The following is an 11,956-nucleotide window of genomic DNA, read 5'->3' on the forward strand; positions in this document are numbered from 1 at the left end:
GCAATTCTGTAAAAACGATTAAACATTCAGTTTGAAAATTTTGATAGACAAGTCCAATCGGCTGTTATGTGGAGTAGCTTTCTGACAGACTGTGTCATAACTCACTTCAGTGACTGAGTCAACAAATCACCTTAGTGGAATGACTGTCCATAGACAACTAAGCACACATAGACTGATAAGAGCAAAGAAAAGCAGCAAAGATTTGACAATATGTCTAGTAAAAGAAGATTAAGTTGATAGACTTGATTTGTGATGTCCTTGAAATGAGAGTGCTAAAGACAGGGGTAGATAACTCTTGTGTATTGAAACCATATAAAGTACTAGCACCATGTTAGCGTAAGACATAATGGGGTAGAGACAGGTTACTAAATACCTACTACATATATAAAATAAAGTAAATATGTGAGCGCATTGGACCCCATGAAACAAACATGTGTTCGCGAGGAGTGCCAGACGTTGCGTATTGGTTGGTAAACAGAACCATGTGTCTGGATACAAAGATATAAACAGTATAATATACTAAGATACACCACTGATACACACAGATACTACACTGATGTCAACTGTCAACACGTGTCAACTGTCAACACGTGTCAACTGTCAGCACGTGTCAACTGTCAACACGTGTCAACTGTCAACACGTGTCAACACGTGTCAACTGTCAACACGTGTCAACTGTCAACACGTGTCAACTGTCAACACGTGTCAACTGGGTACACTTGGTGGCATAAATAATCACATGAACTGGAGGTTACTAAATGTCACACATTCACTAACTATATTCAAATGTGCCAAAAAAGGTTATAGGAAAGGAAATGGGGTTCAATGATTAAAGGTTGGCATATAATTTACAGGTCAAAGGTCACATATCAGAAGACATGGAGGAGCCTCTAGTCGCTTTACTGGCATTACAAAGTTTGCAGAGGAGTTGTCCATCCATGGGGAAGCATCCCTTCTCTGGGGATTCGGTAGACATGATCACACCACAGTCCTGCAGGATAAAATGAAATTAAGCTGCGAGACCAACCAGAAATATTACAAGACTGGCTATGATAAAGTGAACTGCCGTAAATAGCCCACTGTCAACAAGGAGAATGATGACTGAAGTAAATACATTGAGGTAAGTACATTGTGGTAAAGGGACCACTACCAACAAGGAGAATGATGACTGAAGTACATTGAGCTAAGCACATTGTGGTAAAGGAACCACTGTCAACAAGGAGAATGATGACTGAAGTAAGTACATTGAGGTAAGTACATTGTGGTAAAGGAACCAATATCAACAAGGAGAATGATGACTGAACTAAGTACATTGAGGTAAGTACATTGTGGTAAAGAAACCACTGTCAACAAGGAGAATAATTATGAATGAGGTAAGTACATTGCAGTAAGTACATTGTGGTAAATACCAACCTCACATTTGTAGCAGTTGACGTGAAAGTTCCTATCTAAAGCTACAACTCTGACAGTCTCAACTCCGTTTGCAGCGGGAAGTATCGCCTCTCTGCAGACGCTACACCGAGGAGCATATTTCCTGCAAGAACACAAATCCACCACCTGGTGTGCCATTGTTGGGGGTGCCTCAGAGTTGAGTGACAATGAGGAACAACAAATGAATCAGGAGTAATCACATATATGCATACTTAAGGAAGCGACATACCAAATGATGCAAGTTGCAATATACAGTTGTGTGCAAAATACTTGGGACGCAAAGCAGAATATTAATATTTAGCTGTAAAACATCATTTTTGTATCAAACTCCTGTTACATATATATGAACCTACACATTTTTGGAATCCTCAGAATGTTAGAAATCTAATAATAATAAAATAATTGCACTAATTGCAATTTCTCATGAGATACTGGGTTTCAAAGCTCATCACTACAGAAAACCTGTATTTTTCCACAATTTAGTTCATAATTCGAACTGTGTTTCGTGTCACTAAATGGGTTATAAAATCTAATGAACAACTCTTGCATATGTTGGTGGCCCTGAAAAGGGCCATTGGGGTTGTGTAGTGGTACATCAGTACTTAATTGGACCACCTTTGCTGGAAATAACCATGCGGCAGCGATGGGGCATGCTTTCAATCAGTCTCAGAAGTTCTTCTTGAAATATCATCCTGTGCCAGGCCTTCACTATCCTTTCTTTCAGTACAAGTTTGCTTGAAGCTCTTCCATCTTTCCTCAAGATATTTTTCAGTGTCTTCCACAAATTTTCAATCGGATTCAGATCCGATGTCTGAATCTCCAGTCTTGATGTGCTGTTGCCCAATCCAATCTCTTTTCCTTCTGAACAGATGAAAGCAATGGTTTCTTCCTGGCACGGCGTCTGCTTAGCCCACCTTCTTTCAACCTTCTCGTCACTGTAAACCTGCTTGCTTCCACACCTGTTGACTTTTTCCAGTCAACAGCTAACTCAGCACAGGATTTACGCCTGCTGCCTCGACCCAGTCTACGCAAGACCCTATCGCTGCGAAAATCTGACTTTCGTTTCCGTCCACTGTTTCCCGCTCTCTGGTCATCAATCGTTCCAACTTCTTTCCATTTCTTTATAATATTATGCACTGTAGACTTTGCAATTTTCAATTCTGCAGCAATTTCTCTCACAGTCTTGTTCTGTTTACTGTAAAGGTGCACCACAGAATACTTCTTGTCGCGAAGAGATGACATGATGAAATCAAATGAATTTATCAAACTTTTGCTCAGCCTTTTATACGAAAACTGTAAATGTCTGAGAGAGTTACGATAAACAATGCACAGAAATGAGATAAAAGAATGTCTTTGAGATAACTTTAATTCAGTTTTGACATTTCCACTCGCATCAAAAGCCAAATTAGAGAGCCAAATGAATTGAAGAACAGGTCTAAACAGTGAAAGGAGATTATGGTCCATGTGCTCCAAACATGGAGACAACATATCAGTAATTTAATTTATCTTGTCGAAAGTAAGATGAGTGCATTCCTTACACTCTGAGCTTTTCATTGATGTGTACAATTATAAGATTAACTTCAATATTACTCAGTCTAGAGCAATTTAAACATTATGTAAGCATTTATAGCATAATTGCATAGGTGTCCCAAGTATTTCGCACACAACTGTACATCACTTTACAGAGTACAGAAAATATATGGTAATTAACATACATGTGGAAATCATCGACGCAGTGTATTTTGTTGTGGGCATCAACTGTAAATGGAACTCCATCCAAACTCTTATTACAGTGTATGCAAGTGAAACACTCGGGATGATAGACTTTACCTGTAAGAAGAGCATGCTAAAGTTACAAGCGGAGGTGTGAAGGGCTAACTACTGAACAGTAAAGTATCATAGATGAGACATTTACTCCTACCTAAACATTGCTCACTTTATATTAGAACTATTGAGAGAAGTGGGTCAGCTGTGAGGTGAATGTACTCGTGTGGAAGGGTTGTCTTACCTTTGGTGAGGAGATGACCAGCTACAACTAGCTTATGACAGAATGTGAGTAAACCAACAATTAGGTTTAGCTGCAGTATTTTAAAATCTGTTGTGTAACAGGAAACAAAGACCAAATCAAGCTTCAAATCCAATAAAACCAGATTATAAGGTCATCTCTCAATATATGGCTAGTTTAGATTATGACTCACCCGTAGCCCGAAGGATTCTCTCCGTCACAGGGAGCTTGCACTCAATGCATTTCTCCAGAGTGTTGACATAGCAGCCCTCACAGAGAATACGGGACTCAAGGGAATAGAAGGAGTGCCCGGATAAAGTTCGGCCTGCGGGGTGGATAGATAAGAATGTGAACAGAACAGATAAAAAACAGTTTGAAATTGAGTGAAAGAGTCAGCGGAGACTGTGAGTAACTGGGAGTTGCTTACTCCTTTCAATGCAAAAACTAAGCAAATGAATGTTTGCAAGGCGAGACTTGAGAGTGCAACATAAATAAATACATGTTACAGCAAGCCAATATATGATGCGATATGAAGAGAGAGCAGAGTAATATGTGATTGGATGAGTGACCAGCATAGGGCAAGGTGGAAGGAGAATAGTGTGTGATAGGAGAAGTGAGCGGGTGAGAGTGAGAGGTGACAAGGAGAGAGTGTGAGGTGACAAGGAGAGAGTGAGAGGTGACAAAGAGAGAGTGAGAGGTGACAAGTAGAGAGTGTGAGGTGACAAGGAGAGAGTGAGAGGTGACAAGGAGAGAGTGAGAGGTGACAAGGAGAGAGTGAGAGGTGACAAGGAGAGAGTGAGAGGTGACAAGGAGAGAGTGAGAGGTGACAAAGAGAGAGTGAGAGGTGACAAGTAGAGAGTGTGAGGTGACAAGGAGAGAGTGAGAGGTGACAAGGAGAGAGTGAGAGGTGACAAGGAGAGAGTGAGAGGTGACAAAGAGAGAGTGAGAGGTGACAAGGAGAGAGTGAGAGGTGACAAAGAGAGAGTGAGAGGTGACAAGTAGAGAGTGTGAGGTGACAAGGAGAGAGTGAGAGGTGACAAGGAGAGAGTGAGAGGTGACAAAGAGAGAGTGAGAGGTGACAAGTAGAGGGTGTGAGGTGACAAGGAGAGAGTGAGAGGTGACAAGGAGAGAGTGAGAGGTGACAAGGAGAGAGTGAGAGGTGACAAAGAGAGAGTGAGAGGTGACAAGGAGAGAGTGAGAGGTGACAAAGAGAGAGTGAGAGGTGACAAGGAGAGAGTGAGAGGTGACAAAGAGAGAGTGAGAGGTGACAAGGAGAGAGTGAGAGGTGACAAAGAGAGAGTGAGAGGTGACAAGTAGAGAGTGTGAGGTGACAAGGAGAGAGTGAGAGGTGACAAGGAGAGAGTGAGAGGTGACAAGGAGAGAGTGAGAGGTGACAAAGAGAGAGTGAGAGGTGACAAAGAGACAGCATGTTAGTGCTACGTTAACAAAGTTAACACAAAAAGGGAACTATAACAAATAAGACAATATCAGAAGACATGAAATATTATATGACAATAAAAAGGCAATAGAAAATGAAAAGAATTATTTCCATCTGAATCCTCTCACGTTCATCAGTATCACCATCCTTTCTTCATATACAATTATGATAGTTCTCTTTTAAACATCTGATGCAGAAATCAGTATGGGAAATCAAAATAAAATCAGTTTCCTATCAACAGTATTCATTGAAAGCTCCTCTATATTACTTGCGGCAAAAGGTCCATCAAAACCCATTATTTTCACCAGCAAGGTCTTGACATACAGGACTGAACACCGTTAATATTTATTTTCAACTTCACTGACTTGTTAGTTCCTACATCTTTGAAAAAGACAAGTTTTTGCAATCTAATGATCTTTACGACCAACACACGTAACTATGAGTAAGTAACTGTGTAATCCCGAGGTGACCTTGAGAGAGGGGAGAGCACTCTTACCTTACAATATACGCTGCAAAACAAGAAATAGTTATAAACTGAAATAGAATTCCACAAGTACTGGAAAACTAAAATTGCAATACCATCTTAGACTATTTGTCGTTGCCAGTGCTGCTAAACTGTTTTTACCTTTCATTGGCTTTGGAATAGATAGAACGAAGAACAAATAACCTATGGTGTCCCTACACAAGAGTTGTCTCTACTTACTGCAAGTCTCGCAGGTAAAGCAGGCACTATGATAAAACTTGTCCATAGCTGTGCATCCTTCTTCCGATGATCTGATTATGACGTGGCACCGACTGCACACACCTTAAAAGATGCAAGTATCTATGGCTATATGAGAGTCAACCAAGTCATCTGTAACGTTGACTACATCTATTGTATATGATAACCAATCCTATATACATATTCGCCTAAAACATGGCTCTGTGTTGGCCTATTGCGATGAAATTCAGATTGCAGGAACTTATTTGAATTTATAATCGATGTACTTACCTGTAAGCTACATAGTTAAACTCAGAGTAAAAGTTGTAATACATACAGTTTACAAACTTCGGTCCCGATGGCTGATTACTGCTAAACACTGCATGTTCTAACTGAAAAACCAGTATTTTCTAGGAGAAATTGGAAACTTCTAATTGAACGCCATGGCGCTCTATTTTTCAACCCTTCCTCTATAGTGGAAGGGAATTGGACGCGGCATTCCAATAGAGGCTGGCGTTCTATTTTTCAAATGGTACGTCAGAATTTTGGAAAGATAAATTTAGCATTTTTACAAGCGAAGCAAATGTCGCCCATATTTTGCCATTTTTCTGGTGGACCAATGCTAAACCTTTTGGATGCAATAAATCTGCTAACTTACCTCCACTTGTCAAAGATCTCAAAATAAAATATGCATTGAGGAGCCAAGAAATATCTCTACCAATTGATATCTATTGTTTGCAATTAACCTGCGATGATCTTATAGCCTGTGCCTTGCGTCGAAATTTGTTAAAGCTTTCAAATCTTATTTCATTCTAAATTTGAAGGCATATTTTTATTTTATCTTTATATTTAACAATGTTGAATAAAAGCTCGTTGCACTCATTGATGTTTTTGCTACAGTTTGCAGCCAAAACTAGTTTGTTATGTACAATAGAAGAGGAGTTATGAGGGTTGATCCATTGTAAACAGTTTTAAGCTAACTGCAAGGATGCTATTAAATAATATGCTATAAATCTGCATATTTATATAGTAGATATAATGATAATCAATCAAATGCTACATACTCTATATATATGTATATTTCTCAAAGCATCTGTGTATGGATGTGTGTCCATCCGGCTATGGCGCACAGTGATTATTTTACCAATGCCAAGAAATATTTTTCGTAAGGTTCAATTACTATATCTGGGATCAAGGCCAATTCTTCTCGCGCGAAAAATTATATTATCTCCGTAGGAAGGTTCTCACTGCGTTTGGTCAGACAAAGACAGTATGATATCTCATTTTTACCTTAGTACCAGCATCGTCGTATTCAAAGATTTGATGGATAGCTTCTGGTGGAACAGTAATCTTTTTCATACACACACACTTCTATGCAAAAATTGTTATTATTTCTACAAATTTAGGATTTTTATTTTGTTTTCTCAGTTCATATGAATTGTATCATTACTGAATCCTCTTTTATTGTAATCGTAGCAAAACCGACTTACACGTAATTTAGCTATTACTTGCTAATTATTTCACATTTACATCTAAACCTTTTAATAGTTGTTTTATTTTTTTAATTTATTTGACCTGCACAAAACATTTTCCTCATGGTATAAAGTTTAAAAGTTGTTTGACGAAGTTTGAAAACCTTTAATTATTTTTATTTTCTCTCTTAATTTATTACAATTACACAAAACACTTCTCTCATGATATGTAGTTTGAAAGTTAGAATGGCAAATGTTGTTATATGTTAAATACAAATAGATTTTCTGCGCAAAGACTTCTCTATTACGCGGGCAATGCAGGGAGTACAGCTAGTTATATATATATTCATGAACAAGTGATCTAAACAACCCATACTTTATATTACACGCATAAACAAAAATTAACATTTTTAAAACAAAAATATTTGCATCGTTTGCTCGGATAGCTGCTTCTGATTGCTGCTTTCCGTGGAACAAACTTCTTCTGGTTGTCCAATATCTTCCACAATGTCTTCTGACCTCAACTTTTCTTTCGCACTGCTGAACTAATCGACACTGGTGTCTATACAAATTTTTGGCGGAGCAAAACTTTTACTCGTTGCATTTAGCACAAATGCAACGCGTAAAAGTCTTGCTCGCTAAATGTAACCTTCGGCCCAAAGCATCGTAAATGTAAACCATTTTTTTATGCATGTACTGTACTTCGAAGTATAAAAAAGGAACTACTATCAGCCTGAGACAGTTATTAATTATTTTTATAGTGCTGCTATCAAAATTTGAACAAAAAGAGAAACAAAAAGCTTTAGAATTCGACAATGAGAGAATTAATTGTTATTGATGCAAACGATTCAATATTAATACGATTTTGTGGACACTTTTCTACTGATCAATTGATATTATGGGGTCATAAAGATCAAAGAATGTTTCAGCGGCGGTAAGATGAAGGTGACATTCAATTAGAGAGTGGCGCTCTATTTCTCACCCCTTCTCTCAGGGTGGCAGTTAAATAGAGGTGGCGTTCAAATAGAGGTGGTGTTCAATTAGAGGCTTTACGGTATATATATATATACACCTATTACCTATATACACTAGCTGAATGCTGTATACACCAGGTACCATCATAACTTTGCAACTTCATATCGTGAGAAAAGTGTTTTGTGCGGTTCAAATAAATTGAGAAAAAAAACATAAAACAGCTGTAAAGGTGTTTAAATGTGAAATAATTAGCATGTAATGGCTACATGAAGACTGTTTTGCTACGATTACAATAATAAATGATTAGGTATTGATACAATTAATATGAACTGAGAAAACAAAATAAAAATTATGAACATGTTGAATAAATAATAACAGTGAGTACATAGAAGTGGGTGTATAAAAAGGTTACTGTTGCAGCAGAAACCATCCATCCAAACTTTAAATACAACGATAATGGTCCCTCTCAATACTGGTACAAACGTAAAAATGAGATATCAGAGTGTCTTTGCCTGAGACTTCATCTGACCGAACAAAGAGAGAATGTAGAGGCTATTCCTACTCGAGATAATGCAATTGTCTATGTGAAAAGTAGTTAGCCTTTAATGATTTAGCGATCAAACCTTAGGAAAAACCGTAAATACATGTAGGAGTGTAAAGTAACATTTGAAATTGAAATGACACATTTCAAAACTATGATTTGAAAAAATGGGTAATAGTAAAAAATTACCTTTCAAAGATAACAAACGCAAAAGGTAAGATTAATTAATAATAAAAAGTTCACATTTACCTGTGCAACCGCGAAAAGACTATATAGATTTGAATAATAATTAGACTTACGATTTGAATGTTACGAGTTCATATCCAGTACGGAGGTGACTTTTTGTTACCACAACTGAGCAGACGAATGATATACAAACACTGAGATTTATAGATACAGCACATAATATGTACATGTATATAGTTGCTAAATTCCCCGATAATATTATCATGCTACAATCTATTCTTGTGAACCAACCAGCAAATTCTGGTTCCGAGGAAACCTTCTCCATGTTCAGAAGTAGTTGACTCGTCAGGTCTGCCAGCTCCTTTTTGCTAGATGTCTTAGCTGGTTGTTTGAAAGGAGGCTCTGACAATTGTGACTGGTTTGCAAACGGTAGCTGACTATGTGGTGGGCTAGTAGGTGACTGCTGGAGACGTACTTGGTTGGCATGAGGTTGCTGTAGTTGACCGACATTGACAATTGTACTGCATTTCGTTTGGAGTGGTGGCTGTATATCTAGGGAGGTTAAAAACTCATAAGTGCACTGAGGTGAAAGAATTTGAGAAATCCTAGAATACGACCTGCCAAGAACATTTTCCTTTTAGCCACAAAAGAGCATGTGGTCGAAACCGCAAAATTGTCGCTGGTCAGATATTGAGGAATAAGCGAGTTAGTCTGGACCAGATATTTGGCCTGCAATAACTTGGTTATTGCATGAATGAAACGTTTTTCCAGAACTAATGCCAACTTCCGATGACTTTTATAGAATGATGCTGATATACAAAGCATCGGCTGAAATGTCAATTTCCTATTCAATCTTCTGAAGCACCTGCAACATGAGTCCATAAACGTATGACATAGCTTTAGGGTTTACCTTCTGACTGGGAACTCCTTAAAGCTATCAGTTTGGCTGCTGGCTTAGGAGCAACAGGTGGAGGGATGCGAGTGGGAGACTTGGGTTCCATTACTACAGATAGAATATGTTCTTTTAAAAAGATTTGCTAGTCTAATGCTTTTGATGAACAGACTGGCTAAGACCAACAACTGCTGTAGAAACTACCAGCAACTTCCAGGTCTTTAGAAAAAGAGGTTAGTATATTGTTAATGCAAAATAACATATAGCTTGGTTTTGTTGATCTCTTGTATTAAATTTACAGTATGATCATATATTCCACATATGATTAATAATATGTATATTATTTAAGTTATAACATGATACTCTACCTATGATTACCAGTATGTATATCATCTAAGTTACAACATGATACTCTACCTATGATTACTAGTATGTATATCATGTAAGATATAACATGATACTCTACCTATGATTACTAGTATGTATATCATCTAATCTATAGCATGATACTCTACATATGATTACTAGTATGTATATCATCTAAGTTATAACATGATACTCTACCTATGATTACTAGTATGTATATGATCTAAGCTATAACATGATACTCTACCTATGATTACTAGTATGTATATCATTTAAGTTATAACATGATACTCTACCTATGATTACTAGTATGTATATCATCTAAGCTATAACATGATACTCTACTTGTGATTACTAGTATGTATATCATTTAAGCTATAACATGATACTCTACCTATGATTACTAGTATGTATATCATTTAAGCTATAACATGATACTCTACCTATGATTACTAGAATGTATATCATATAAGCTATAACATGATACGCTACCTATGATTACTAGGTTGTATACTATCAAAGCTATAACATGATACTCTGCCTAATAGTCTCTGTTAATAAATATCATGACAAATATCTGTAACTCTTTAGGAGACATCGATCTAAAACTGAGAAAGTGTTGAGGCTGACTTCCAGGAAACAAGGAAAAAAACAACCACAATTAAACATAATTTTGTCTACCTAAATCCTAATAATGCTTATAATTAATTACACAAATTAAACAAATCAGTAGATGAACCGAAATCACTCCAAGAAGTTATCCATGAATCTAGCATCCCATTTGCTATTTATTCAAGTGTTCTTTTGCAGTTCTTTTATGGATTTGTTAACAATTAAGCAACTAGGACTATAGATAGTTTTTATGCTATCAAATTCAGTCATATTGATGATCAACTAACAACCTGATCAAAAAATGAGTCAGCTCCGAGGAGACCTGGCAGTATGCCAAGATGATTGTTACTCAGTGTGACATTTTAGTTTTTCTATATTCACACTTCGTAGTTTTGCACACTCAATATTAGCGCAGATCAGAGTGGTCTTATGCGGACAAGCAGATGCCGAACTTGTGTGATCGCAGAGATTCACTGAAAGTTGTACTGAAAACAAAACTTCGGTGAATCCTGGCTACATTATTATCTTTTCTTCATATTAAATTTTGGAGAGGTGCACTTTAATCTTAATTTGTCAAAACTGAATTGTTAGCAGTATAGCACACCTACCGTGTCACTACAGAATTGCAGAGCATTTTATGCAATCACAAAAATAAAACAGTACTAAACTGCCTAGCTATGTATATATTACGCTTCACATTAAATTCCTCTTGCAGAGTCCTACTTGACCTCACACCGCTAAGTAGTGCCCATTGACAGCTCCATTGAAATTCCATTGACAGCTCAGTATCTATTCTGGTTTTTTTACTCACTAAACTAGCAAACAAAAAATTGAAAACATCTTCCCCCAACTATCACCGATCAGGTAAGTGCATAAAATAAGTTTACAAGTATGTCTACCAGCATGGTGAATGAGCAATAAACCTAAGCCAATGTAAAGATGAAGATAGCAACATTCCACTAGCATAACTTGTAAGAGAAGTAGTGTTGACAAGTGGAAAACTTTACATGAGTTTGATGTAACTGTTGCAGGTTTTAGTACTATCGTGAACAACACAAACGCTAATAAAAAGCGGATAACTCCGGAAACATAGCAACACAAAGGATGCCAATAAAACAGGTTAGACAGTAAAAAAACATAGACAAAATATTATGACACAAAAGGCACAGCATAATTAATATACTAAAATTAAGAAGCCTTCAAACTATTCTAATGAACATAAATATGTAACATGTATATTTAAAAATTTTTTTAGACAGTTTGTATCAATACGTACTATAAGATAATTAGCACTAATAACATCTATACTTCTATTAGGAATTATTTAAAAGACACATC

The 11,956-nt window shown here is 37.0% G+C and overlaps 1 protein-coding gene across 1 annotated transcript; it reads right to left on the minus strand.

Moving 5' to 3' along the window:
* Positions 1 to 277: 277 nt before the first annotated feature.
* Positions 278 to 10,020, minus strand: LOC137396774 (lipoma-preferred partner homolog). Its single transcript, XM_068083085.1, has 8 exons — positions 9,659 to 10,020; positions 9,040 to 9,300; positions 5,578 to 5,679; positions 3,630 to 3,761; positions 3,147 to 3,261; positions 1,414 to 1,534; positions 642 to 991; positions 278 to 563 (listed from the first exon to the last, which is right to left on the minus strand). Exons 1-7 carry the CDS (start codon positions 9,747 to 9,749, stop codon positions 863 to 865), a joined length of 951 nt encoding a protein of 316 aa, XP_067939186.1. The 5' UTR covers positions 9,750 to 10,020; the 3' UTR covers positions 278 to 563; positions 642 to 862.
* Positions 10,021 to 11,956: the final 1,936 nt, after the last annotated feature.

Source organism: Watersipora subatra, chromosome 5, assembly GCF_963576615.1.
Source record: "Watersipora subatra chromosome 5, tzWatSuba1.1, whole genome shotgun sequence".
Lineage (NCBI taxonomy): Eukaryota > Metazoa > Bryozoa > Gymnolaemata > Cheilostomatida > Watersiporidae > Watersipora > Watersipora subatra.

Bases quoted from the DNA above. Each gene is read 5' to 3' on its own strand.
- LOC137396774 (XM_068083085.1), bottom strand. From the start codon at position 9,749: ATGGAACCCAAGTCTCCCACTCGCATCCCTCCACCTGTTGCTCCTAAG. The intron at 9,301-9,658 runs GTAAACCCTAAA...TAACCTCCCTAG, and splicing joins AAGGAGTTCCCAGTCAGAAG to ATATACAGCCACCACTCCAA. The intron at 992-1,413 runs GTTGGTATTTAC...TTTATCCTGCAG, and splicing joins TCAACTGCTACAAATGTGAG to GACTGTGGTGTGATCATGTC.